Source organism: Nerophis ophidion, linkage group LG01 (assembly GCF_033978795.1).
Source record: "Nerophis ophidion isolate RoL-2023_Sa linkage group LG01, RoL_Noph_v1.0, whole genome shotgun sequence".
Classification (NCBI taxonomy): domain Eukaryota; kingdom Metazoa; phylum Chordata; class Actinopteri; order Syngnathiformes; family Syngnathidae; genus Nerophis; species Nerophis ophidion.
Genome location: NC_084611.1, coordinates 43,576,497 through 43,604,207, shown reverse-complemented (window position 1 = coordinate 43,604,207; position 27,711 = coordinate 43,576,497). Strand labels below are relative to the sequence as shown.

Sequence of the window (27,711 nt, the reverse complement as noted above, 5' to 3'; positions counted from 1 at the left end):
TGTCAATATGATAGTAAACAACTACATGAAACATTTGTGTCAATCTAATAGTGAACAACTAAATGAAAAATTAGTGTCGATCTGATAATCAACAATTACATGAAATATTAATTTAAATTTTATAGTGAACAATTACATGAAATATTAGTGTCAATCTGATAGTGAACAACTACATGAAACATTTGTGTCAATCCTATAGTGAACAACTACATGGAACATTAGTGTCAATCTGATAGTGAACCACTACACGAAACATTAGTGTCAATCTGATAGTGAACAACAACATGAAACATTATTGTCAATCTGATAGTAAACAACTACATGAAACAGTGTCAATATGATAGTAAACAACTGCATGAAACATTAGTGTCAATCTGATAGTGAACAACTACATGTAACATTAGTGTCAATCTGATAGTGAACAACTACATTAAATATTAGTGTCGATGTGACAGTCAACAATTACATGAAATATAAGTTTCAATTTTATAGTGAACAATTACATGAAATATTAGTGTCAATCTGATAGTGAACAACTACATGAAACATTAGTGTCAATCTGATAGTCAACAACTACATTAAATATTATTGCCAATCTGATAGTGAACAACTACATGAAATATTAGTGTCAATCTGATAGTAAACAACTACATGAAACATTAGTGTTAATATGATAGTAAACAACTACATGAAACATTAGTGTCAATCTGATAGTGAACAACTAAATGAAATATTAGTGTTGATCTGATAGTCAACAATTACATGAAATCCGTCCATCCATCCATTTTCTACCGCTTATTCCCTTTTGGGGTCGCGGGGGCGCTGGCGCCTATCTCAGCTACAATCGGGCGGAAGGAGGGGTACACCCTGGACAAGTCGCCATCTCATCGCACGGCCAACACAGATAGACAGACAACATTCACACTCACACACTAGGGCCAATTTAGTGTTTCCAATCAACCTATCCCCAGGTGCATGTCTTTTGAAGAGGGAGGAAGCCGGAGTACCCGGAGGGAACCCACGCATTCACAGGGGAGAACATGCAAACTCCACACAGAAAGATCCCGAGCCTGGATTTTAACCCAGGACTGCAGGAACTTCTTATTGTGAGGCAGACGCACTAACCCCTCTTCCACCGTAAAGCCATTACATGAAATATTAATTTTAATTTTATAGTGAACAATTACATAAAACATTAGTTTCAGTCTAATAGTGAAAAATTACATGAAATATCAGTGTCAATCTGATAGTGAACAACTACATGAAACAGAGTCGATCTGATAGTGAACAACTACATGAAACATTAGTGTCAATCTGATAGTGAACAACTACATGAAACATTAGTATCAATCTGATAGTGAACAACTACACGAAACAGTGTCAATCTGATGGTGAACAACTACATGAAACAGTGTCAATCTGACAGTAAACAACTACATGAAACAGTGTCAATATGATAGTAAACAACTACATGAAACAGTGTCAATCTGATAGTAAACAACTACATGAAACAGTGTCAATGTGATAGTAAACAACTACATGTAACATTAGTGTCAATCTGATAGTGAACAACTAAATGAAATATTAGTGTCGATCTGATAGTCAACAATTACATGAAATATTAATTTCAATTTTATAGTGAACAATTACATGAAACATTAGAACAACAACTAAAAAAACTTTAGTGTCAATCTGATAGTGAACAACTACATGAAACATTAGTGTCAATCTCATAGTGAACCACTACACGAGACATTAGTGTCAATCTGATAGTGAACAACAACATGAAACATTAGTGTCAATCTGATAGTAAACAACTACATGAAACAGTGTCAATATGATAGTAAACAACTACATGAAACATTAGTGTCAATCTATTAGTGAACAACTACATGTAACATTAGTGTCTATCTGATAGTGAACAAATACATGAAGTATTAGTGTCGATCCGACAGTCAACAATTACATGAAATATAAGTTTCAATTTTATAGTGAACAATTACATGAAATATTAGTGTCAATCTGATAGTGAACAACTACATGAAACATTAGTGTCAATCTGATAGTCAATAACTACATTAAATATTAGTGTCAATCTGATAGTGAACAACTACATGACATATTAGTGTCAATCTGATAGTAAACAACTACATGAAACATTAGTGTCAATATGATAGTAAACAACTACATGAAACATTAGTGTCAATCTGATAGTGAACAACTAAATGAAATATTAGTGTTGATCTGATAGTCAACAATTACATGAAATATTAATTTTAATTTTATCGTGAACAATTACATGAAACATTAGTTTCAATCTGATAGTGAAAAATTACATTAAATATCAGTGTCAATCTGATAGTGAACAACTACATGAAACAGAGTCGATCTGATAGTGAAAAATTACATGAAATATCAGTGTCAATCTGATAGTGAACAACTACATGAAACAGAGTCGATCTGATAGTGAACAACTACATGAAACATTAGTGTCAATCTGATAGTGAACAACTACATGAAACATTAGTGTCAATCTGATAGTGAACAACTACACGAAACAGTGTCAATCTGATAGTAAACAACTACATGAAACAGTGTCAATATGATAGTAAACAACTACATGAAACAGTGTCAATCTGATTGTAAACAACTACATGTAACATTAGTGTTAATCTGATAGTGAACAACTACATGAAATATTAGTGTCAATCTGATAGTCAACAATTACATGAAATATTAGTTTCAATCTGATAGTGAAAAATCACATGAAATATTAGTGTCAATCTGATAGTGAACGACTACATGAAATATTGGTGTCAATCTGATAGTGAACAATTACATGAAATATTAGTGTCGATCTGATAGTGAACAACTACATGAAATATTAGTGTTGATCTAATAGTGAACAACTACATGAAATATTAGTGTCAATCTGATAGTGAACAACTACATGAAACGTGTCAATCTGATAGTGAACCACTACATGAAACATGTCAATCTGATAGTAAACAACTATATGAAACATTAGTGTCTATCTCAGGGGTCGGCAACCTTTACCACTCAAAGAGCCATTTTGACCTGTTTCACGAAATAAAGAAGATAATGGGAGCCGCAACCTTTCTCGCTTATATCTGCTGATGGTCACCCATATAACAATATTACGGTCGTGCCATGAAGCATTGCCTTTGGCGCTTTCTACAATGTATACAAACTGCTTGCCAGCCCAGTAACATGTTGTACGTGGCTCCCGTTGATACACGTACATGACTGCAAGGCATATAGTCAACAGCCACACAGGTTACACTGAAGGTTGTGATATAAACAACTTTAACACTCTTACTAATATGCGCCACACTGTGAACCCACACCAAACAAGAATGCCAAACACATTTCGGGAGAACATCCTCACAGTAACACATTTTAAACGCAACATAAAAATTACCCAGAATCCCAAGCATCCATGACTATTCCAGGCTATATTTTACACCCTACTAGCACCAAACCGCTGTGCGTCGGTTGAGGTGGGCGGGTTGGGGGTTGGGGGTGCGGGGGTGTATAATTTAGCCTGGAATAGTCATGGATGCTTGGGATTCTGGGTAATTGTTATGTTGCGTTTATGTTGTGTTACTGTGAGGATGTTCTCCCGAAATGTGTTTGTCATTCTTGTTGGATGTGGGTTCACAGTGTGGCGCATATTAGTAAGAGTGTTAAAGTTGTTTGTATCAAAACCTTCAGTGTAACCTGTGTGGCTGTTGACTATATGCCTTGCAATCTCGTACGTGTGACGATGGAAGCAGTGAGATGCATGTGTCCAGCCTGCACGCAGATAGGATGGTGTAAAGGCGGGCGATGACATGTTGTAGAGCAGTGTTCCCCAACCTTTTTGTATCCGCGGACCGGTCAACGCTTAATAATTTGTCCCGCGGCCTGGGGGGGTTTTCCTTTTTTTTTCTTTTTTTTTTTTTTTTCTTCTTTGTCATGAAAAAGGGAGTTTTTTGTGGTTGGTGCACTATTTGTAAGTGTATATTGTGTTTTTTATGTTGATTTAATAAAAATAAACAAAATAAATAAATTATTTTTATTTTTTTTTATAAAAAATTCTTCTGCGGCCCAGTACCCATCGGGCCCGGTGGTTGGGGACCACTGTTGTAGAGGACGTGAAAAGTAAAGCCATCACGGCACACCCTCCATATTGTAGTCCAAGTGAAAAATTGGAGAATGTTAACCCCGGGTGATGTCCGGGAGAGGCACCAAAATCCGGAAACCCCCCCGAAGAATCGGGGGGGTCGGCTATTATGCAACTGAGCCACATCAGAGTGGCCCTTGGTCTATCTGATGGTGAATAATTACATGAAATATTAGTTTCAATCTGATAGTGAACGATTACATGAAACATTAGTGTCAATCTGATAGTGAACAACTACATGAAAAATTAGTGTCAATTTGATAGTAAACAACTACATGAAACTGTGTCAATCTAATAGTGAACAACTACGTGAAACATTAGTGTCTATCTCATAGTGAACAACTACATGAAACACTGTCAATCTTATAGTAAACAACTACATGAAACCGACAATCGGATTATACATTTGTGACAGTGAACAACTACCTTTCGATGATTCTGTCAGACATGACAGTGAACAACTACATTAAATCTTGGCAGCCATCTTGGACTATCAAAAATGAAAATGGTTATTTCTTATGCTCCTAGTTCATAGAAGGTCAATTAGATTAGTGTGACAGTGAACAACTACATTGACTCCCGTCTTTCTCGTGTCGCTTTAGAACATATATCTCATGAGGCGTGACGGCGGTTGTACTCCAATTATGTGACAGCGAGCAACTAAATTTGAACTTTATGCAAAAAGGCAGCAGGATTTCACATGGCATGTCCCTGGTCAAGGCAGACAGTTTTTCCTGGCCTCCGTTGCCAAGGTGCAAGCTCACGTTGCCGTTCTTTTGACGACTTGACACATTTGCAGCGACGCCACCTCAGCGTGTCTTCCTGTTGCAAGAAAAGTCCACCGTCATCACTTCCTGCTCCCAGGCGCAGCGTGCACGCGCTGACACACAACACCATGACAAAAGAAGAAAATTATGAAATAGCAAACATTGCCGCAGTTCTGCAACATCTCAATAAACTTTTCCTCTGAGGCAGGAGGAATTTTTACTGACATCAAAGCAAAACTCTTTTCCTGGTATGAGGAAGTAAAACAGGAAGTATCTTCATACTAATAATATATCATACAGAATGGATACATATATAAATATGTTGTATACTTGTCCTCTAAATATACAACTAATATTTTTATACTATGAACATATTCAACTGGCCATTTATTTATCCAATAACTATGTTACCGTATTTCCTTGAATTGCCGCCGGGGCACTAATTAATTTAAAACCTCTTCTCACTCCGGCGTTTACCAAAGGCATGCGGTAAAGGCAAGGATGCGCTAATTATTTTAAAACCTCTTCTCACTCCGGCGCTTACCAAAGGCATGCAGTAAATTTAGGCCTCCTCTTAAAAATTGAGTGATGTAAGGATACCATCATGAAAAGCACATTTACTTAAAAAAACGTTATTGTGGTCTTACCTTTACTTATTAATGAAGTCCATGCGCGGCTCCTTTTGATCAAAAGCATTGATAACTTGTTTATAGAATTCTTCCTTATCTTTCTTCAGTTGTAAAAGTCTCTCTGTCTCGATGGAGATCTTCCTTTATTACCCCCTGCTTCAATTGAAAGTCCTGTTTAGAAAACTGTTTTATTTTAGATATGTAATCCTCCATGTTAAAAGTGCAAGCGAGAGGAAAAAATAAACACACGCTGCTCACTTTTGCTGCTTGTTGTCACTTCTTCTATACTCGAGTAGACGCGAAAAGCATCACTAGCGCCCCCTACCACCAGGGGGCGAGAGTCATTTAATGACTCATATTTGACACACGCAGCTACGGTATATTAATAAAACATAGCTGCTTACTGTTCTTTTTAGCATATTCAATAGCTTGGACCTTAAATCCTACTGAATAGCTCTTAATCTTCTTCCCTTTATGAGATTTGAAATGATTGAAATCAGCCTCCTCCATTTTGAAAATGATGACAGGTGAAGTTTCACTTGTGACGTGACGAGTTTGACCCGGCTGAAATTCTAGGCATATGCTAATTATTTAGCGAAATGAGTTTGACCCAGCAGAAATTCTAGGCATGTACTAATAAAAAGAATATTTTGCGAAACGAGTTTGACCCGGCGTTAATCCTGAGCCGGCGGTAATGCTAAGCATGCGCTAATTATTTTGCGAAACGAGTTTGACCCGGCAGTAATTCTAGGCAGGCGCATACTATATACCCGGCGGCAATTCAAGGAAATACGGTATACATGACAAACTTATATGATTAATACATTATATTGGACATACAATATATTTATCCGATAGATACATGACATATATGTCAAGACGTGGACTTTTTCACAGCTTACTGCGAGGATTGTTTTCCGATGATGCAAACGGACTATATCAGATATCGCTTGAAGGTAGGAACATGATTAAATTTTTTACTAAAAACTACAAAAGGGTACAAACAAAAGGCACTCACAGCGGAGGAACACAACTTGGCGCAGGGAACAAAACTAACACATGGGCAGAAACTATGGACATGAAACAAAACCTGCATGAATCAATGGCATGAACAGCAAAATCAGAGTTGCACATAGCAAGAACAGAGTAATGTTGCCATGACGACTCACTGGCAAAACAGGCTTAAATAATAATGTCATGATTGAAACAGGTGCGTGAGTCACAGGTGAAAATAATCAGTTGTCATATTTATACTATGGTTATACTAAAGGTATTTATAATATAAATATACTGGATATATTTTTAGGATATTGTTCTATACGTATATTTATAGCATATTTATAAATACTACTGGAAATATTTTTACAGTATGAATATATTACACTGGGCAGATATATAATTTATTTTTAAAAGTAAAGGTATATTTTCTATGTTATATTCTATTTTTTTCTCTCCTATATTGGTGTTTTTATTATTATTATTGTATTTTTACATTATTTAATCTTTTAATTGATTTTATTATTTTATCTGTTCTTATTTTGAATGCTTTTAATTGAATATGTGTTATTGTTTGTTTTATATGCAGCACTCTGGAAACAGTTTTTTTGTTAATAGTCTTATATAATTAAGTGGATTTAATTAAATTTAAAGTATGAATATATTATACTGGGCAGATATAGTATATGTTAAATATATTGTATATTTAAAAATAAAGATATATTTTCTATGTTGTGTTCTATTTTATAGATTGTTTTTTCCTATGTTGGTAGTATTATAATTGTATTTGTTTATATTATTTTATCTTTTAATTGATTTTATTATTCTATACCTTGGTATTTTGAATGCTTTTAAATTATCATTTGTTATTGTTTGTTTAATATGCAGCACTCTGGAAACAGTTTTGTTTTTATAATTAAAATGGATGTTTTTAGTATATTATTATATACAGTAAGTATAGTTCTAGTATGATTATGTTATCCGAGAAATATATTTATAATAAAAATATATATTACACTGGACATACATATTCTTATTTCATATTCTATTTTATAAATTAGTATTTTCCTATTTCGGTGTTTTTTACTTTTCTTTATTTTTAATATATTATTGTATCTTTGAATTGATTTTATTATTTTATCTATAGTTATTTTAAATGTGTTTTTTTTTATTTCTTATTGTTTGTTATATATGGAGCGCTCAGTTTTGTTGTTAATAGTAATATAAAGATCATGTGAATTGGATTAAATTGGATATTTTTAGTATACTACATGTATATTTGTAATATAAATACATATTACTGGAAATACATTTATAGTATATAAATACCGGTATGTTATATTGAACATATACTGTATTAAGAGCATGAATATATTACACTGGACATATATTTATCCTATATACTGTATATATATTATACTGCAACAGGAATTATTCTAAAAAAATATATGTTCCAGTGTCAAACTGTAGCCATCATAAAACCCTTGAAGTGTACAGGCAACGTTTCAAATCACAGGTGTCAAACTCCAACTCATCATTGTATCTGGCCCACGGAAACCTGGAAATAATATAATACATAATAAAGTACTTTATCATTGCTCACTAAATATATGAATTATTTTCATTTTGGCTGTAAAAGTACTTTAAACTTGAATAACATATAATAAGGTAACAAAAATATACCTCACACGTTTTCATGCATACATTTGTTAAATTAAAATAAAAAGAAATACTTTAATATCTGCTTGACTTATGATTCCAAAGCAAATTATACATCAAATTGTCTCCTTTAAAATTTACTTTTAACGGTAAAAAAAATGTCAACTCAGTCACCAGATTTTACCTTAAAATTGATTTACAATAATACACCGCAAAAAAACAACAACCGTAGATTTTACGGTGAAAAACTCGGTCGCCAGAAATGAAAAAATGTTGCTACTCTTTTTCCATTTTTAGTAATATGCTGTAAAAAAACATCATCATTTTTACATATAAATTCTGGTGACTGAGCTGGTGACCATACTTATTGTGAAATCTACAGATTTTTATTTTTCTTACAGTGTACGTAAAAAAAATATATATATATCGTAATAGTCAATATGTGATTCTCAAACTGTGGTACGTGGGCTCCTTCTAGCCAAAGATTTGATTCATTATTCAAGTACAGTGTTTTATTTTCCTATATTCAAACCCAGTGTTACTGTTCAAACTGTGTGTAATGTTACAAATATATTCATTAAAGTAAACCCCCTGGCTTGTATTTAATGAATACTTAGGCCTAGGACGCTACTGTAGTATAATGTTGGTCATTATGGTGGTAATGGGGCGGTATATCTTTGTTGGTAGAGCGGTCGTTCCAGCAAATTAAGGGTTACAGGTTCGATCCCCGCTTCCGCCATCCTAGTCACTGCCGTTGTGTCCTTGGGCAAGACACTTTACCCACACTGCTTTAAATGTAACTTAAATAATGGCTTTCACTTTGTAAAAGTTTTTTTAGTCACTAGAGAAAAGCGCTATATAAATATAATTCACACAAAACAGATTCAGCCCATTAGCTAGTCCTACACCCCAGTCCACCGAGTACCACACTTTAGTCAAAGGGGACTCCATCACCCGAAACGTAAAGCTTAGCAAACCAGCCACAATTAAGTGTATTCCCGGGGCCAGAGCGCCTGACATTGACGCTAATCTTAGGGAGCTAACTCGCAACAGGCCTAGTAAACACGTACAACAGGCTAATCGCACCACTAGTTATGCGAACATAGTTGTACACATTGGCTCCAATGACACTAGGATGAGACAGTCAGAGATAACAAAGAGAAACATAGCCAGGACTTGTGATCTTGCTAGAAAGATGTCCAGGCATCGAGTAATTGTCTCTGGCCCCCTGCCTACGAGAGGCAATGATGAGAGATATAGCAGATTAGTCTCGCTTAATAAGTGGCTGGCTAGCTTCTGTAGACAACAGGGACTAACGTATATTGATAATTGGCCCTTTTTCTGGGGCAAACCTGGCTTGCTGATGAGAGACGGCCTTCGCCCTAACCGGGATGGAACTATCATCTTGCCTAGGAACATAGATTTCTGTTTGAGTCACAGTTGACTAACTGCACTAGAGCAAGCCCGGTCACAGGCAATTACAGAGCCTGCTAGTCTGGGTGAGGAGTCAGTTAAATTAAAACTAGCCAGCACCAGGCTGGATAATCCCTGCACACATAGCAATTTTCTTAGAATAATACACAACTCACATAATGTTTTTTCTGCTATGACTGTGTCAGAGTCGGACATGCGTTCTACTGATGTGGCAAATTATGATGCGTTCAGTTTATCGCAGCACCAAGCAAACAATCTGAAAATTCCCGTCATATCAATTCCTAGATATGGTCGTAATTATTTTAAGTGCACTACGCATAATAAACGCAACATTATTAATATTGCTACTACGGATAATTTGATCAAAAACTCCTTAAAACAGCCCACTACCTATAATATGGGCTTTTTAAACATAAGATCATTGTCTCCCAAAACGTTATTAGTTAATGAAGTCATTAGAGACAACAATCTTAACGTCATCGGTCTCAGCAAAACCTGGCTTAAACCAGACGACTTTTTTGTGCTAAATGAGGCATCTCCTCCTAACTATACGAATGCGAATATTGCCCGTCCCCTTAAAAAGGGTGGGGGGGTCGCACTAATATACAACAAAAACTTTAACCTTAGTCCCAACTTAAATAACACATATAAATCGTTTGAGGTGCTTACTATGAGGTCAGTCACACCGCTGCCTCTATACCTGGTTGTTATGTACCGCCCCCCAGAACATTGTCAATCTGATAGTGAGAACTTAGGGCTACATAAATAAACATTGATTGATTGATCGATTGATTGATTGATTGACACACTTGGAGAGCCGAGTGTTTTCTGAGGTGGTACTTGGTGGAAAAAAAAAAAAGTTTGAGAGCCATTGGTTTAGACAATTCTGTACAAATGTCATGAGGCTAATCATTACGCTGTGCTGTACATTTATTTTCATATGTTATTTACTGTTACAGGACAGCCATAACAGCGACATTGCTCTTATTGAAAACTTGCCCCTGTTTTAAATAATACTAAAAATGTGAATATTATTATGTGTATGTGTTTGGAAAAATTATTTTTTTTTGTTTCAATTTAGTATTTTGACAAATACATAACAACTACAATTGTATTTGTTTTGGGCAAGTTTTTAGAATAATAATAGCACTAATAATCTTAATAATAAGATGCAAAATGAATGCAATAAATAAGGATTTTTTTCCTTGTCAAAAGTGCCATCACTATTTTTGAGGTTTTTTTTTCATTCCGTATATTTCTGAGTTAACATAAAAAAGTTGCCTGGTGCCAAAAACAATCTTTTTTTTTTTTAAAGGCATCCGTTATCTTTATGGCAAATTGTCATCGGATGATCGTCATTCCTGAGCTGTTATCCATATCTGATTGACTTCCTGTTGCACATCATCATCCTATACGCTGCCCGAAGTACAGTATTGCCACACAGACTGGGCCACTTCCTGCGTCTGTGGGGAATTCCCTGCAGCGTAAGGTGTGTAAGGTGCATAAAAGCCTTCACGTCTCGACACGAAGGCAGAACAGAAGCGACACGAGCTGAGATCTGTAAAACCAAAATATACTCAGAGAAATAACAAGCTCCACTTGAAAAGATGACCGCTGAGATGACATGCAACAAGCTGCCCGCCGGACTGGGCCTGGAGGTGTCCCGCCACCCCCTGACCATGAGGCGCGTGGTCAACCTGGTGGTCGCCATGGAGAGGTTAAAGGGCAAAAGCTGCCAGACGGCGCTGGGCACCGAATTCTCGGAGGAGAACCTCCTCAACATCATGATGGAGGACGTTGTTGAAGGTATGCTTTGCTAGCCATCATTCATACAGTAAAAATGAAAAGATGCTTTGATACATTTTGTACAGTAAAGATGCTAAAACCCATCCGATGTAAGGCAATATGTAAGCTAACTGAACTAAACATCTTCATCTCGGCTTGTTCGAACAGGTGACAAAGTAAAAGAGTGAAATATTTAATAAAAATGTGGTCACTATATTTTTACAGTATGCCAAAACCAATGAAAAAATAGCTTTAGGCTAAAAATGGCACTTTGTATCCATCATATCAAATCAGGCTTTTATGCAGGTTCTGTTAACACTGCATATCTTAAAAAAACAGTTTAAAAAAAATGTTTTTTGATATATATATTTTTTTTTATTTTATATATATATATATACATATATATATATATAATTATTTATATATATTTTTTTAAATATATATTTTTTTTAATATATATACATATTTTTTTAATATATTTTCTTATATATATGTATGTTTAAAATGTATTATATTGATTTGTATAGTTATTTATTTCATTTAAAAATATATTCTAAAGAATACATTTTTTTTTTTTGCTGAATCTTGTTTTTGCTCGTTAAATACAAAAACTATTAAAACAATCATATATTTTGTATGCTCTTATAGTGACCCGTATATAAGACAGTGTTTTTTTTCCTGTCAACAAAGAGGGAGTTATGATGCTAGGTTTTAGCTAACGGTGCCAATGAAGCAAAACCGTCAACAGTTGAGAAACGGCTAAGAAATGTGATTCATTATATAGATCAGGGGTCACCAACCTTTTTGAAACCAAGAGCTACTTCTTGGGTACTGATTAATGCGAAGGGCTACCAGTTTGATACACACTTAAATACATTGCCAGAAATAGCCAATTTGCTCAATTTACCTTTAATAAATATATATAGCTGAGATAGGCGCCAGCGCCCCCCGCGACCCCGAAAGGGAATAAGCGGTAGAAAATGGATGGGTTGGATATATATATATATATATATATATATATATATATATATATGTAGGTGTGGGAAAAAATCACAAGACTACTTCATCTCTACAGAACTGTTTCATGAGGGGTTCCCTCAATCATCAGGAGAGAATCTCCTACATATTGCGCTCTACCACGGTATCGAGCACTATTCTCTGGATAATCCAATCAATACATATATATATATATATATATACACATATATATATATATACATATATATATATATATATATATATATATATATATATATATATATATATATATATATAAATGGGTATTTCTGTCTGTCATTCCGTCGTATTTTTTTTTTACTTTTACGGAAGGTTTTTTGTAGAGAATAAATGACACTTAATTGAACGGTTTAAAAGAGAAGAAAACACGAAAAAAAAGAAAATTAAATTTTGAAACATAGTTTATCTTCAATTTCGACTCTTTAAAATTCAAAATTCAACCTAAAAAAATTAAGAGAAAAACTAGCTAATTCGAATCTTTTTGAAAAAATAAAAAAAAACGATTTAAGGAACATCATTAGTAATTTTTCCTAATTAAGATTAATTTTAGAATTTTGATTACATGTTTTAAATAGGTTAAAATCCAATCTGCATTTTGTTAGAATATATAACAAATTGGACAAAGCTATATTTCTAACAGACAAATCATTTTCTTCTAGATTTTCCAGAACAAAAATTTTAAAAGAAATTAAAAAAAATTTGAAATAAGATTTAAATTTGATTCTAAAGATTTTCTAGATTTGCCATAATAATGTTTTTGAATTTTTTTGAATCATAATAAGATTGAAGAAATATTTCACAAATATTCTATGTCGAAAAAACAGAAGCTAAAATGAAGAATTAAATTAAAATGTATTTATTATTCCTCATAATAAAAAAATTTAAAAAAATACTTGAACATTGATTTAAATTGTCAGGAAATCATCATCATCATCAATGTTTATTTATATAGCCCCAAATCACAAATGTCTCAAAGGACTGCACAAATCATTACGACTACAACATCCTCGGAAGAACCCACAAAAGGGCAAGGAAAACTCACACCCAGTGGGCAGGGAGAATTCACATTCAGTGGGACGCCAGCGACAATGCTGACTATGAGAAACCTTGGAGAGGACCTCAGATGTGGGCAACCCCCCCCCTCTAGGGGACCGAAAGCAATGGATGTCGAGCGGGTCCAACATGATACTGTGAAAGTTCAATCCATAGTGGCTCCAAGACAGCAGCGAGAGTCCCGTCCACAGGAAACCATCTGAAGCGGATCAGCAGCGTAGAGGTGTCCCCAACCGATACAGGCGAGCAGTCCATCCTGGGTCCCGACGAGCGGTCCATCCTGGGTCTCGACTCTGGACAGTCAGTACTTCATCCATGGTCATCGGACCGGACCCCCTCCACAAGGGAGGGGGGGACATAGGAGAAAGAAAAGAAGCGGCAGATCAACTGGTCTAAAAAGGAGGTCTATTTAAAGGCTAGAGTATACAAATGAGTTTTAAGATGAGACTTAAATGCTTCTACTGAGGTAGCATCTCGAACTGTTACCGGGAGGGCATTCCAGAGTACTGGAGCCCGAACGGAAAACGCTCTATAGCCCGCAGACTTTTTTTGAGCTCTAGGAATCACTAACAAGCCGGAGTCTTTTGAACGCAGATTTCTTGCCGGGACATACGGTACAATACAATCGGCAAGATAGGCTGGAGCTAGACCGTGTAGTATTTTATACGTAAGTAATAAAACCTTAAAGTCACATCTTAAGTGCACAGGAAGCCAGTGCAGGTGAGCCAGTACAGGCGTAATATGATCAAACTTTCTTGTTCTTGTCAAAAGTCTAGCAGCCGCATTTTGTACCAACTGTAATCTTTTAATGCTAGACATGGGGAGACCCGAAAATAATACGTTACAGTAATCGAGACGAGACGTAACAAACGCATGGATAATGATCTCGGCGTCTTTAGTGGACAAAATGGAGCGAATTTTAGCGATATTACGGAGATGAAAGAAGGCCGTTTTAGTAACGCTTTTAATGTGTGACTCAAAGGAGAGAGTTGGGTCGAAGATAATACCCAGATTTTTTACAGAGTCACCTTGTTTTATTATTTGGTTGTCAAATGTTAAAGTTGTATTATTAAATAGAGGTCGGTGTCTAGCAGGACCGATAATCAGCATTTCCGTTTTTTTGGCATTAAGTTGCAAAAAGTTAGCGGACATCCATTGTTTAATTTCATTAAGACACGCTTCCAACTGACTACAGTCCGGCGTGTTGGTCAGCTTTAGGGGCATGTAAAGTTGGGTGTCATCAGCATAACAGTGAAAGCTAATACCGTATTTGCGTATGACGTCACCTAGCGGCAGCATGTAGATGCTGAAGAGTACAGGGCCAAGGACCGAACCCTGGGGAACTCCACACGTTACCTTAACATAGTCCGAGGTCACACTGTTATAGGAGACGCACTGCATCCTATCAGTAAGATAAGAGTTAAACCATGACAGGGCTGAGTCTGACATACCAATTCGTATTTTGATACGCTCTAATAAAATATTATGATCGACGGTATCGAAAGCAGCGCTAAGATCGAGGAGCAGCAACATAGATGACGCATCAGAGTCCATCGTTAGCAATAGATCATTGAAAGAAGAGGAAGGAATTTAAAAGGTAAAAAGGTATATGTGTTTAAAAATCCTAAAATCATTTTTAAGGTTATATTTTTTTTCTAAAATTGTCTTTCTGAAAGTTATAAGAAGCAAAGTAAAAAAATAAATTAATTTATTTAAACAAATGAAGACCAAGTCTTTAGAATATTTTCTTGGATTTTCAAATTCTATTTGAGTTTTGTCTCTCTTTGAATTAAAAAAATGTCAAACAAAGTGAGACCAGCTTGCTAGTAAATAAATAAAATTTAGAAAATAGAGGCACCTCACTGGTAACTTGGTAAGTGCTGCTATTTGAACTATTTTTAGAACAGGCCAGCGGGCTACTCATCTGGTCCTTACGGGCAACCTGGTGCCCACGGGCATGAGTTTGTCCTTTGTTTACATTAATATTGCCCAACCATTGCATTACTGTAGCATGGTTAAGGTGTATATAAGACGGAATCTTGTCAAATAAAATGTCTGCAAAGTATCAGTCGTCTTGTAGTGAGTGGTCTGTGGACGTGATCATAACAACAAACATACACAAAAAAAGATGCATTTTGTATGCAACCTAATAATAATAATAATAAAACCTTAGAAATTCAATAGGGTCCTCGGTCCCTAAAAATGTTGATTGTCTGGTCTTTGATTTGTTCTTAAAGAAAAGGGAAGTCGTCTTATATTCGGGTTAACATAATAACCAATTTAGGGACATTTTTCAGCTTTCACTTACTTATGTAGATAATGATGCCGATACAGGTAATTGACGCAATTTTCTAAGTGAACAGAGTGCGTTGACCTGCCTGTAGTTTTTGTTGCCGGGGTATCGCCCCCTGGTGTGGCGGAGGTGTGTCCTTGACTAATGGCCATTTCATCCTCTATCAGTGATCAACATGCCCGAGAGTAGGCCGTCTCGACCCAACCAGTTCAGCAGGACGGGCCAGTACCAGTGCAGCGTAACCGACAGCCAGAAGAAGAGTTTGGTGGTGGTCCATGACAGCATGGAGCTGCACGCCGTCACGCTGCAGGGAGGAAGCAGCCATCGCAAAGGTGTGTCCGCGCTACCAAAATGCAATTTTAGTAGAAATTTAGTGTGACTGCTGAAAAGAGCCAAAGCTGTAATGAAATGCTAACAGTGAGCACGCTGGACAGATAGTGTCAAGTACCGTATTTCCTTGAATTGCCACTGGGGCGCAAATTACTTTAAAACCTTTTCTCACTCCGGCGTTTACCAAAGGCATGCGGTAAAGGCAAGCATGCGCTAATTATTTTAAAACCTCTTCTCACTCCGGCGCGGTAAATTTAGGCCTGCGCTTATAAATTTGAGTGTGATGTAAGGATACCATTATGAAAAGCACATTTAATTAAAAAAACATTATTTTTTTCTTACTTTTACTTATAAATGAAGTCCATGCGCGGCTCCTTCTGATCGAAAGCATCGATAACTTGTTTATAGAAGTCTTCCTTATCTTTCTTTAGTTTTAAAAAGTATCTTTGTCTCTTTACCATGAATTGATTTACGTGGACCCCGACTTAAACAACTTGAAAAACGTATTCGGGTGTTACCATTCAGTGGTCAATTGTACGGAATATGTACTGAACTGTGCAATCTACTAATAAAAGTATCAATCAATCAATCAATGGAGGTCTTCCTTTATTACCTCCTGCTTCGATTGAAAGTCAAGTTTAGAAAACTGTTTTATTTTAGATATGTAATCTTCCATGTTAAAAGTGCAAGCGAGAGGAAAAAATAAACAATCGCTGCTCACTCCTGCTGCTTGTTGTCACTTCTTCTGCAGCCAAGTAGTCGCAAGAAGGATCACTAGCGCCCTCTACCACCAGGAGGCGGGAGTCATTTAATGACTCATATTCGACACACGCAGCTACGGTATATTAATAAAACATAGCTGCCTACTGTTCTTTATAGCATATTCAATAGTTTGGACCTTAAATCCTACTGAATAGCTCTTAATCTTCTTCCCTTTATGCGATTTCAAATGATTGTAATCAGCCTCCTCCATTTTGAAAATGATGACAGGTGAAGTGTCACTCGTGACGTGACGAGTTTGACCCGGCGAAAATTCTAGACATGCGCTAATAAAAATAATATTTTTCGAAACGAGTTTGACCCGGCGTTAATCCTGAGCCGGCGGTAATGCTAAGCATGCGCTAATTATTTTGAGAAACGAGTTTGACCCGGCAGTAATTCTAGGCAGGCGCATACTATATACCCGGCGGCAATTCAAGGAAATACGGTATGCAACAAATAGGAGTAAAATGAGTTTAAAAACATGTTAACATGTGCTAACATGTTTACATTTAGCATTAATGAAATACCAAAATCTATGACACTTGGGAGTAGATTTTTCTCCATGTGGCCCCCGATCTAAAATGATAAATGTGACAATGAACCTATTACCTCAACTCTTTTTCTTTGTTGTTTTTATTCAGTGACACTTGTTTCAACGGATGTTTGATTTTGATTTCTCTTGTTACCTTTTTTTTTTTTTTTAACTTTTAGTCAGTTATTGTGATTCTCTATCTGCTAAAGGAAGGCAGTACATTGCTACCCACTGTGACTGAAATGTAGGACAGGTGTGGGCGGGGGTGTCATAATTTTACTTTTATTATTTTTATTTTTTATTTTTTTTTGGGGGGGTAGGGGACAAAAAAAGTGTATTTTCTCAGTACCTGTATTATGATTTCCCTATCAAATGAATAAATAATTTATTTTTTAAATAAATTTTAAAAAATGCAGCTCATTTTAATACTTGGCAAATTCATTATCACACGGGCCGGGTAAAACCTGTTAGCGGGCCGTACGTTTGACACCCGTTTTAATACCATCATGTCACCTTGGGTCTAATTTATTGTTGCTGTCCTTGCAGTGCTCCTGAACATGTCCACCTACGTGCGCCCGTCCCCCAACACTGAGGCCCGACCAGTGGCTCTGGGCATCAAGGGCACAAGTCTTTACCTGTCCTGCCACCAGGACGGGGACAGGCCCACTCTACACTTGGAGGTAAATGGACAATTATCCATCCATTTTCTACCGCTTGTCCCTATCAAGGTTGCGGGAGGTGCTGGAGCCTATCTCAAACTCGCACTTTAATGCTAGCATGCTAACGTTAACATGCAAACAGTTGGCTTGTTTCACATACCAAGTTATATGACCGCGAGGTGTATCGAATGAGATTAAAAAAAAGTTAGCACTTTATTGTTAGCGTGCTAGCATGCTAACGTTAACTTGTTAACAGTTGGTTTGTTTCACATACCAAGTTATATGACCACAAGGGAAATCGAATGAGATAAAAAAGTTAGCAGTTAAATGCTAGCGTGCTAGCATGCTAACGTTAACATGCTAACAGTTGGCTAGTTTCACATACCAAGTTATATGACCGCAAGGTGAATTGAATGAGATAAAAAAAAGTTAGCACTTTATTGTTAGAGTGCTAGCATTCTAACGTTAACTTGCTAACAGTTGGTTTGTTTCACATATCAAGTTATATGACCACAAGGGTAATCGAATGAGATAAAACAGTTAGCAGTTTAATGCTAGCCTGCTAGCATGCTAACATTAACATTGTAACAATTGGCTAGTTTCATATACCAAGTTATGTGACCGCTGGGTGAATCGAATTAGATAAAAAAAAGTTAGCACTATATTGTTATTGTGCTTGTATGCTAATGTTACATGCTAACAGTTGGCTTGTTACACATACCAAGTTATATGACCGCGAGGTGTATCGACTGAGATAAATAAAAGTTAGCACTTTATTGTTAGCGTGCTAGCATGCTAATGTTACATGCTAACAGTTAGCTTGTTTCACATACCAAGTTATACGATTGCAAGGTGAAATCGAATGACATGAAAAAGTTAGCACTTTAATGCTAGCATTCTAGCATGCTAACGTTAACGTGCTAGCAGTTAGCTCGTTTCATACCAAGTTATATGACCGCAAGGTGTATTGAATGAGCTAAAAAAAAAAACAGATAGCAATTTAATGTTAGTGTGCTAGCATGCTAATGTTAGCACACTAACAGTTACCAGCTGTCACATATTAAGTTGTACTTGTGGAATTATTTTTTTTAATAAAGTGATGAAAATGAAAACAATTAAAAAGCCTGCTGACTTCTTCTTTCTCCAGACGCTGCAGGACGGCAGCAGTTTGACAAGGATCAATTCCGATAGCGAGATGGTTCGCTTCCTCTTCTACAAACGGGACTCGGGGGTGAGCAACAGCACCCTCATGTCTGCACAATTCCCCAACTGGTTCGTCAGCACTGCGGAGGAGGACAGCATGCCGGTGGAAATGTGCCAGCGGACTGCCAACCGCTACATCACCTTCAACATCCAGAGGCAAAGTTAAAGCCGGAAAAGAACTGTCCTTAAAAGTGTTTTTTTACACTTACAGTTCACTTTTTAAAATCGATTTTTTTTTACCCCCTTTGATGCGTTACCTGATTACACCTTTAAAAATCCGAGCGCACCACAGCAGGTCACGTGACATTGCTCGCCTCTCTAATTGGTCAAAAGAATGTAAACCGGAAGAAGGTCGGCTGTATGAGCGGGTCAAATTACTACCACGGTGCCCAAAAAAAAACGACGGCGAAACAATGTTTGCCGATAACTTGAATAGTGATATGGAGAAAGTAGATGTGTGGAATTTCTGAGCAAATTATCCTAATTCACACGGTGAAAAGGTGGGCCACTTCAGTATAAGCCGTGACATGCTAACCGCTAACGTGACATGTTTAGCATCAACATTGTTATACAACTGTTGATGTCAGTGACAAAGCAAAATATGCATCAAAGGGGGAGGAATGAAACAAGGACGAAAAAGTGTGAAAGCACATCTTGATCAGTAGAGCAACTTGGATTGGTATCTGCAAGCTTTCTATTATTTATGTATTTATTCAGTTATTTATGTATTTATTTATTGTAATTATTTATTTAATTATTGAAAATCAATGTGTACACCACCATGTATTTATGCAGAAGTCTGCTTTTGTACAAATGCTTCAAACTTTGGATCAGCCATGCACAATAAAATTGTGATTTGTGTTTCAGTTTGCATTCTATTTTATTGCATGATCATATAGATCGGGATGATGGACCACAAATGTTCAAAAGGATCACTGTTAAAGAGAAAGAACAATGGCCGACAGAAAACGCGATAAAAAGTCAGACAAAATGCACCAACAAATGGTAAATGGGTTGTACTTGTATAGTTCTTTTCTACCCCTTTTTAAAGGAGCCCAAAGCGCTTTAACAGTATTTTCACATTCACCCATTCACAGTGGGAGCTGCCATGCAAGGCGCTCACCAGGACCCATCAGGAGCAAGGGTGAAATGTCTTGCCCAAGGACACAACGGACGTTACTAGGATGGAAGAAGGTGAGGATTGAACCCGTAACCCTCAGATTGCTGGCGCAGCCACTTTACCAACTTCGCCACGCCGTCCTCTCTCAACATCCAAAGGCCATAAAAACGCATGCAACCAGGAAAATGCTGCAATGTCATAAGCGCTGCAAGGCTAAAAAAACAACAACTAAAGTGTAAATGCCCCAGACACACATAAATCCCTGAAAAAAACGCATGAGAGAAGTGTTGCAAGTTCCCGAAACAAAACAGAAGTTTGAAAGCTCTTCAAAGGGAATGCAGACCGAAGGGAAATATTTCTTGTGTATTTTTAACGATTTCCGCAGCTAATGTTAGCGTGCTGGCATTAAGATAACATAATAAGTGCTTAACAAAGACATGAATGAAAATATTTTTATTCCGCATCGTCAAAAGTTATCCAGCCTTCTTCAAAAAATGTCCCTCAGGTCTGGCGACCCTTGTGGCTGCATGGCTAACTTCCACTTTTCAATTCAGTGCAGTTCAATTTATTTCGAACATGCATGCAATACAATGTAATGCATTAGATATTTCCAATTGTTTCATTACAGCATGTCCGAAAAGGAGTAGGAAGAAGCAGATCTTATTTTGACCTACCCCTTTTCATATCATAGCAATTGTATCCGTTGTTCTCTGTGTGAATTTTCAACATTTCTCTCATGCAATTGTTTTGGCGGTTTGTGTGGTTCTTTTTTGGCCTTTAAAGCATTTTTCGTTTGTGTTTTTTTTTTTTTTTTTCTGTAGTGTAACAACTTTTAATTTGCAGCATTTGTCAATTGTAATTGTTTTATGGCGTTTGTTTGTTTTTCAGTCAGGAATGATGTCTGATCCAGCTGTGCCTTTGCAAGTAATCAATCACAACCATGATAAACATTCTGAATTTATTTCATTCATCCATCCATTCATTTTCAAGATAATCTTACTCATCTCACAGTATGAAATACAAACCCCGTTTCCATATGAGTTGGGAAATTGTGTTAGATGTAAATATAAAAGGAATACAATGATTTGCGAGTCATTTTCAACTCATATTTAGTTGAATATGCTACAAAGACAACATATTTGATGTTCAAACTGATAAACGTTTTTTTTTTTTGCAAATAATCATTACCTTTAGAATTTGATGCCAGCAACACGTGACAAAGAAGTTAGGAGAGGTGGCAATAAATACTGATAAAGTTGAGAAATGCTCATCAAACACTTATATGGAATATCCCACAGGAGTGGAGGCTAATTGGGAACAGGTGGGTGCCATGATTGGGTATAAAAACAGCTTCCATAAAATGCTAAGTAATTCACAAACAACGATGGGGTAAGGGTCACCACTTTGTAGGCAAATTGTCGAACATTTTTAGAACAACATTTCTCAACGAGCTATTGCAAGGAATTTAGGGATTTTACCATCTACGGTCCGTAAAATCATCAAAAAGTTCAGAGAATCTGGAGAAATCACTGCACGTAAGCGATGATATAACACTTTTGATCCCTCAGGCGGTACTGCATCAAAAACTGACATCAGTGTGTAAAGGATATCACCACATGGGCTCAGGAACACTTCATAAAACCACTGTCAGTAACTACAGTTGGTCGCTACATCTGTAGGTGCAAGTTAAAACTCTACTATGCAAAGCCAAACCCATTTATCAACAATATCCTTAAATGCCGCCGGCTTGGCTGGGCCCGAGGTCATCTAGGATGGACTGAGCGGAAAAGTGTTCTGTGGTCTGAAGAGTTCACATTTCAAATTATATTTGGAAACAGAGGACATGGTGTCCTCCAGAACAAAGAGGAAAATAACCATTCGGATTTTTATAGGCGCAAAAAAAAAGCCAGCATCTGTGATGGTATGGGGGTGTATTAGCGCCCAAGGCATGGGTAACTTACACATCTGTGAAGGCACCATTAATGCTGAAAGGTCCCATACAGCTTTTGGAACAACATATGTTGTCATCCAAGCAACGTTATCATGGACGCACGCCCCTGCTTATTTCAGCCAGACAAGTGTTACAACAGCGTGGCTTTGTAAAAAAAAGAGTACGGGTACTTTCCTGGCCAGCCTGCAGTCCAGACCTGTCTCCCATCGAAAATGTGTGGCGCATTATGAAGCGTAAAATACGACAGCGGAGACCCCGGAATGTTGAACGACTGAAGTTCTACATAAAACAAGGATGGGAAATAATTCCACTTTAAAGCTTCAACAATTAGTTTCCTCAGTTGGTGGAAACGTTTATTGAGTGCTGTTAAAAGAAAAGGTGATGTAACACAGTGGTGAACATGTCCTTTCCCAACTACTTTGGCATGTGTTGCAACCATGAAATTCGAAATTAATTATTATTTGCACAAAAAAAAAAGTTTATGAGTTTGAACATCAAATATCTTGTCTTTGTAGTGCATTCAATTGAATACGGGTTGAAAAGGATTTGCAAATCATTGTATTCCGTTTATATTTACATCTAACACAATTTCCCAACTCATATGGAAACAGGGTTTGTACAACTTCACCAATTATTATTTATCCATTCAACCATTTTCTACCGCTTATCCCCTTTGGTGTCGCAGAGGGCGCTGGTGCCTATCTCAGCTACAATCGGGCGGAAGGCGGTGTACGCCCTGGACAAGTCGCTATCTCGTCGCAGGACATTTGCTAATTTCCTTTGCACACAATTGTATGATTATCTCACAAGAATAAGTGAAAAGTTATTTTTTTCAACCATAGCACAATTAACTGGCATCCAAAGATGTGCTTACATTTGTAAATGTTCAAATTCTCACTTTGACATCTCTTCTAATTCCAACAAATAGAGTTAAAATGTGTACGTGATATTGTACACCGTGATTGGGCAATCACATTCCGTTGATAAAATCTCCTCCAATCAGCTGTCGGCTTCTTGCTCAAGGGCACGTTCATAAATTCGAAACTGTCCAATCAGAGAGGAGCAATGAGCCCAGCACCCCAAACCGGTACTTTCAAAACTAACACAACCCGGTTGTTTTCCAGCTAAGGGAAATATAATTCAAACATCACGCTTGGTCAAAGTGGAGTCAACAGTTTGACGGGATATGGACGAAGAAGACCCCGCGGCGTCTATGGCACTAAGGAAAGGTCTGAACGTGAATGTTTTTGTCATTTCAATAACGTTACGATGCGTTTGCGCCAGATGCTAGCTAGCTAGCCAAGCAGTTAGCATTACTCAATGGACATGTTTGTCATGCTAGCTGTTCAATTAAAGGCCTACTGAAATGAGATTTTCTTATTCAAACGGGGATAGCAGGTCCATTCTATGTGTCATACTTGATCATTTTTCGATATTGCCATATTTTTGCTGAAAGGATTTAGTAGAGAACATCAACGATAAAGTTCGCAACTTTTGGTCGGTGATAAAAACGCCTTGCCTGTACTGGAAGTAGCAGACGATGTGCACATGACGTCACAGGTTGTGGAGCTCCTCACATTGTTTACAATGATGGCCACCAGCAGCGAGAGCGATTCAGACCGAGAAAGCGACGATTTCCCCATTAATTTGAGCGAGGATGAAAGATTAGTGGATGAGGAAAGTTAGAGTGAAGCACTAGACAGAAAAAAAAGGACGACGGCAGTGGGAGCACTTCAGATGTTATTAGACACATTTACTAGGATCATTCTGGAAATCCCTTATCTGCTTATTGTGTTACTGGTGTTTTGTGAGCTGCAGGAAGACGCAAGCTCTGCTCATGTTTCCGGTAAGAGCCGACTTATTACCACAATTTTCTCACCGAAACCTGCCGGTTGACATGTGGTAGAGAATCATGTTCGCTTGACCGCTCTGTTCCATATTAAAGCTTCACAACAAACAAAGAAACACCGGCTGTGTTTTGGTTGCTAAAGGCAGCTGCAATCCACCGCTTTCCACCAACAACATTCTTCTTTATAGTCTCCATTATTAATTGAACAAATTGCAAAGGATTCATCAACACAGATGTCCAAAATACTGGGTAATTATGCGATTAAATCGGACAACTTTTAGCCGTGAGTGGTGCTGGGGTAAAATGTCCGCTCCAACCAATAGCGTCACTAGCACGCGTCAACATAAGCGTCATCATTCCGCAACGTTTTCTACAGACACTTAGCGGGAAATTTAAAATTGCAATTTAGTAAACTAAACCGGCCGTATTGGGATGTGTTGCAATGTTAAGATTTCATCATTGTTTTATAAATGCTTACTGAAATGAGTTTTTCTTATTCAAACAGGGATAGCAGGTCCATTCTATGTGTCATACTTGATCATTTCGCGATATTGCCATATTTGTGCTGAAATAATTTAGTAGAGAACATCGACGATAAAGTTTGCAACTTTTGGTCGGTAATAAAAAAAGCCTTGCCTGTTACGGAAGTAGCAGACAATGTGCGCGTGACGTCACAGGTTTTGGAGCGCCTCACATCCTCACATTGCTTACAATGATGGCCACCAGCAGCGAGAGTGATTGGGACAGAAAAAGCCACGATTTTCCCATTAATTTGAGCGAGGATGAAAGATTCGTGGTTGAAGAAAGTCAGTGAAGCACTAGAAAAGAAAAAAAGGCGACAGCAGTGGGAGCGATTCAGATGTTATTAGACACATTTACTGGGATAATTCTGAAAAATCCCTTATCTGCTTATTGTGTTACTACTGTTTGAATGAGATTATAAAGTCATACCTAAAAGTCAGAGGGGTGTGTTGACCGCCAGTGTCTCAGATGAAAGCCATGGAGGAGCCAAGAAAGTCGTAGCTGTGTCTTTGACAGCTGCTGCAGGAGGACGCAAGCTCCGCTCATGTCTCCGGTAAGAGCCAACATATTACTACAATTTTCTCACCGAAACCTGCGGGTGGACATGTGGTAGAGAAACATGTTTGCTTGACCGCTCTGTTCCATATTAAAGCTTCACAACAAACAAAGAAACACCAGCTGTGTTTTGGTTGCTAAAGGCAGCTGCAGTCCACCGCTTTCCACCATTAGCATTCTTCTTTATAGTCTCCATTATTAATTGAACAAATTGCAAAAGATTCAGCAACACAGATGTCCAAAATACTGTGTAATTATGCGATTAAATCGGACGACTTTTAGCTGTGAGTGGTGCTGGGATAAAATGTCCACTCTAACCAATAACGTCACGAGCACGCGTCAACTGACACTTTGCGGGATATTTAAAATTGTAATTTAGTGAACTAAACCGGCCGTATTGGCATGTGTTGCAATGTTAAGATTTCATCATTGATATATAAACTATCAGACTGCGTGGTTGGTAGTAGTGGGCTTCAGTAGGCCTTAAAAGGCCTACTGAAACCCACTGCTACCAATGAGATTTTCTTATTCAAACGGGGATAGCAGGTCCATTCTATGTGTCATACTTGATCATTTCGCGATATTGCCATATTTTTGCTGAAAGGATTTAGTAGAGAACATCGACGATAAAGTTCGCAACTTTTGGTCGCTAATAAAAAAGCCTTGCCTGTACCGGAAGTAGCAGACGATGTGCGTGTGACGTCACGGGTTGTAGGGCTCATCACATCCTCACATTGTTTATAATCATGGCCACCAGCAGCAAGAGCGATTCAGCCCAAGAAAGCGACGATTTCCCCATCAATTTGAGCAAGGATGAAAGATTTGTGGATGAGGAAAATAAGAGTGAAGGACTAGGGGAAAAAAAGACTATACAGTGGGAGCGATTCAGATGTTATTAGACAAATTTACTAGGATAATTCTGGAAAATCCCTTTTCTGCTTATTGTGTTACTAGTGATTTAGTGAGATTATATGGTCGTACCTGTACAACCTGAAGGTCGACCCCGCACCTTTCTTCAGAACCAGTCGACGGGTGGTGTCGATGCCCATCTCTGGCCTTCGCAAAAGACCTTCTTCGAAACACGATCTTTTGAAATGATCGCTGCATAATACACTGTACTATGTGTGTGTGGTCCAATCCAACCGTGTTCGCTTGACCGCTCTGTTCCATAGTAAAGCTTCACCGTCATCTTTCGGGAATGTAAACAATGAAAAACTGGCTGTGTTTTTGTTGCTAAAGGCGGCCGCAATACACCGCTTCCCACCTACAGCTTTCTTCTTTGACGTCTCCATTATTCATTGAACAAATTGCCAAAGGTTCAGCAACACAGACAGTCCATAATACTGTGGAATTATGCGATGAAAAGAGACTACTTATAGCTGTGAACGGTGCTTGAACAAAATGTCCTCTACAATGCGTGACGTCACGCGCACGCATCATCATACTGCGACGTTTTAGCATGATACTTCCGAAATTTAAAATTGCAATTTAGTAAACTAAACCGGTGGTATTGGCATGTGTTGCAATGTTAAGATTTCATCATTGATATATAAACTATTAGACTGCGTGGTCGGTAGTAGTGGGTTTCAGTAGGCCTTTAAAGAAAGCACACCCTTCTATAATAGGTGAAGTGGTAGTATACACTTAATAGTTTAAGGATACACACATACTTTTTTCCATCCATCCATCTTTTTCCGCTTATCCAAGGTCGGGTTGCGGGAAAAGCAGAGAAGCCCACACTTCCCTCTCCCCAGCCACTTCGTCCAGCTCTTCCTGGGGGATCCCGAGAAGTTCTCAGGCCAGCCGGGAGACATAGTCTTCCCAACGTATCCTGGGTCTTCCCCATGGCCTTCTACCGGTCGGACGTGCCCTAAACACCTCCCTAGGGAGGCGTTCGGGTGGCATCCTGACCAGATGCCCGAACGACCACATCTGGCTCCTCTCCATGTGGAGGAGCAGCAGCTTTACTTTGAACTCCTCCCAGATGACAGAGCTTCTCACCCTATCTCTAAGGGAGAGCCCCACCACCCGGCTGAGGAAACTCATTTCGGCCGCTTGTACCCGTGATCTTGTCCTTTCGGTCATGACCCAAAGCTCATGACCATAGGTGAAGATGGGAACGTAGATTGAGCGGTAGATTGAGAGCTTTCCCTTCCGGCTCAGCTCCTTCTTCACCACAACGGATCGATACAACGTCCGCATTACTGAAGATACCGCACCTGTCGATTTCACGATCCACTCTTCCCCCGCTAGTGAACAAGACTCTGAGGTACTTGGAACTCCTCTTCCCCAACTCGGAGATGGCACTCCACCCTTTTCCTGGCGAGAACCATGGATTTGGACTTGGAGGTGCTGATTCTCATTCCAGTCGCTTCACACTCGGCTGCGAACCGATCCAGTGAGAGCTGA

At 37.9% G+C, this 27,711-nt stretch overlaps 2 protein-coding genes across 5 annotated transcripts in view; both read left to right on the top strand.

Moving 5' to 3' along the window:
* The first annotated feature begins 11,174 nt into the window (after positions 1–11,174).
* il1b (interleukin 1, beta) lies at positions 11,175–20,171 on the top strand. Its single transcript, XM_061904536.1, has 4 exons — positions 11,175–11,477; positions 15,987–16,151; positions 17,990–18,123; positions 19,250–20,171. Exons 1-4 carry the CDS (start codon positions 11,279–11,281, stop codon positions 19,469–19,471), a joined length of 720 nt encoding a protein of 239 aa, XP_061760520.1. The 5' UTR covers positions 11,175–11,278; the 3' UTR covers positions 19,472–20,171.
* A 17-nt stretch (positions 20,172–20,188) lies between these two features.
* ckap2l (cytoskeleton associated protein 2-like) overlaps positions 20,189–27,711 on the top strand; it is a 29,105-nt gene continuing 21,582 nt past the window's right edge. For 2 of the 4 annotated variants that reach the window (XM_061904504.1, XM_061904496.1), the window contains exon 1: positions 23,418–23,605. In XM_061904504.1, coding sequence (XP_061760488.1) covers positions 23,563–23,605 — 43 coding nt within the window. In that variant the 5' untranslated portion in view covers positions 23,418–23,562. Of the gene's footprint in view, positions 20,311–20,402; positions 20,500–23,417; positions 23,606–25,207; positions 25,301–27,711 lie in introns of those variants that run through there. The other 2 variants (XM_061904512.1, XM_061904522.1) reach the window with 2 other exon arrangements.

Excerpts from the sequence above, each read along its gene's own strand:
- il1b (XM_061904536.1), top strand. The coding sequence starts at position 11,279 with ATGACCGCTGAGATGACATGCAACAAGCTGCCCGCCGGACTGGGCCTG. Across the intron at positions 11,478-15,986 it reads GATGGAGGACGTTGTTGAAG|TGATCAACATGCCCGAGAGT; the intron begins GTATGCTTTGCT and ends ATCCTCTATCAG. Across the intron at positions 18,124-19,249 it reads GGCCCACTCTACACTTGGAG|ACGCTGCAGGACGGCAGCAG; the intron begins GTAAATGGACAA and ends TTCTTTCTCCAG.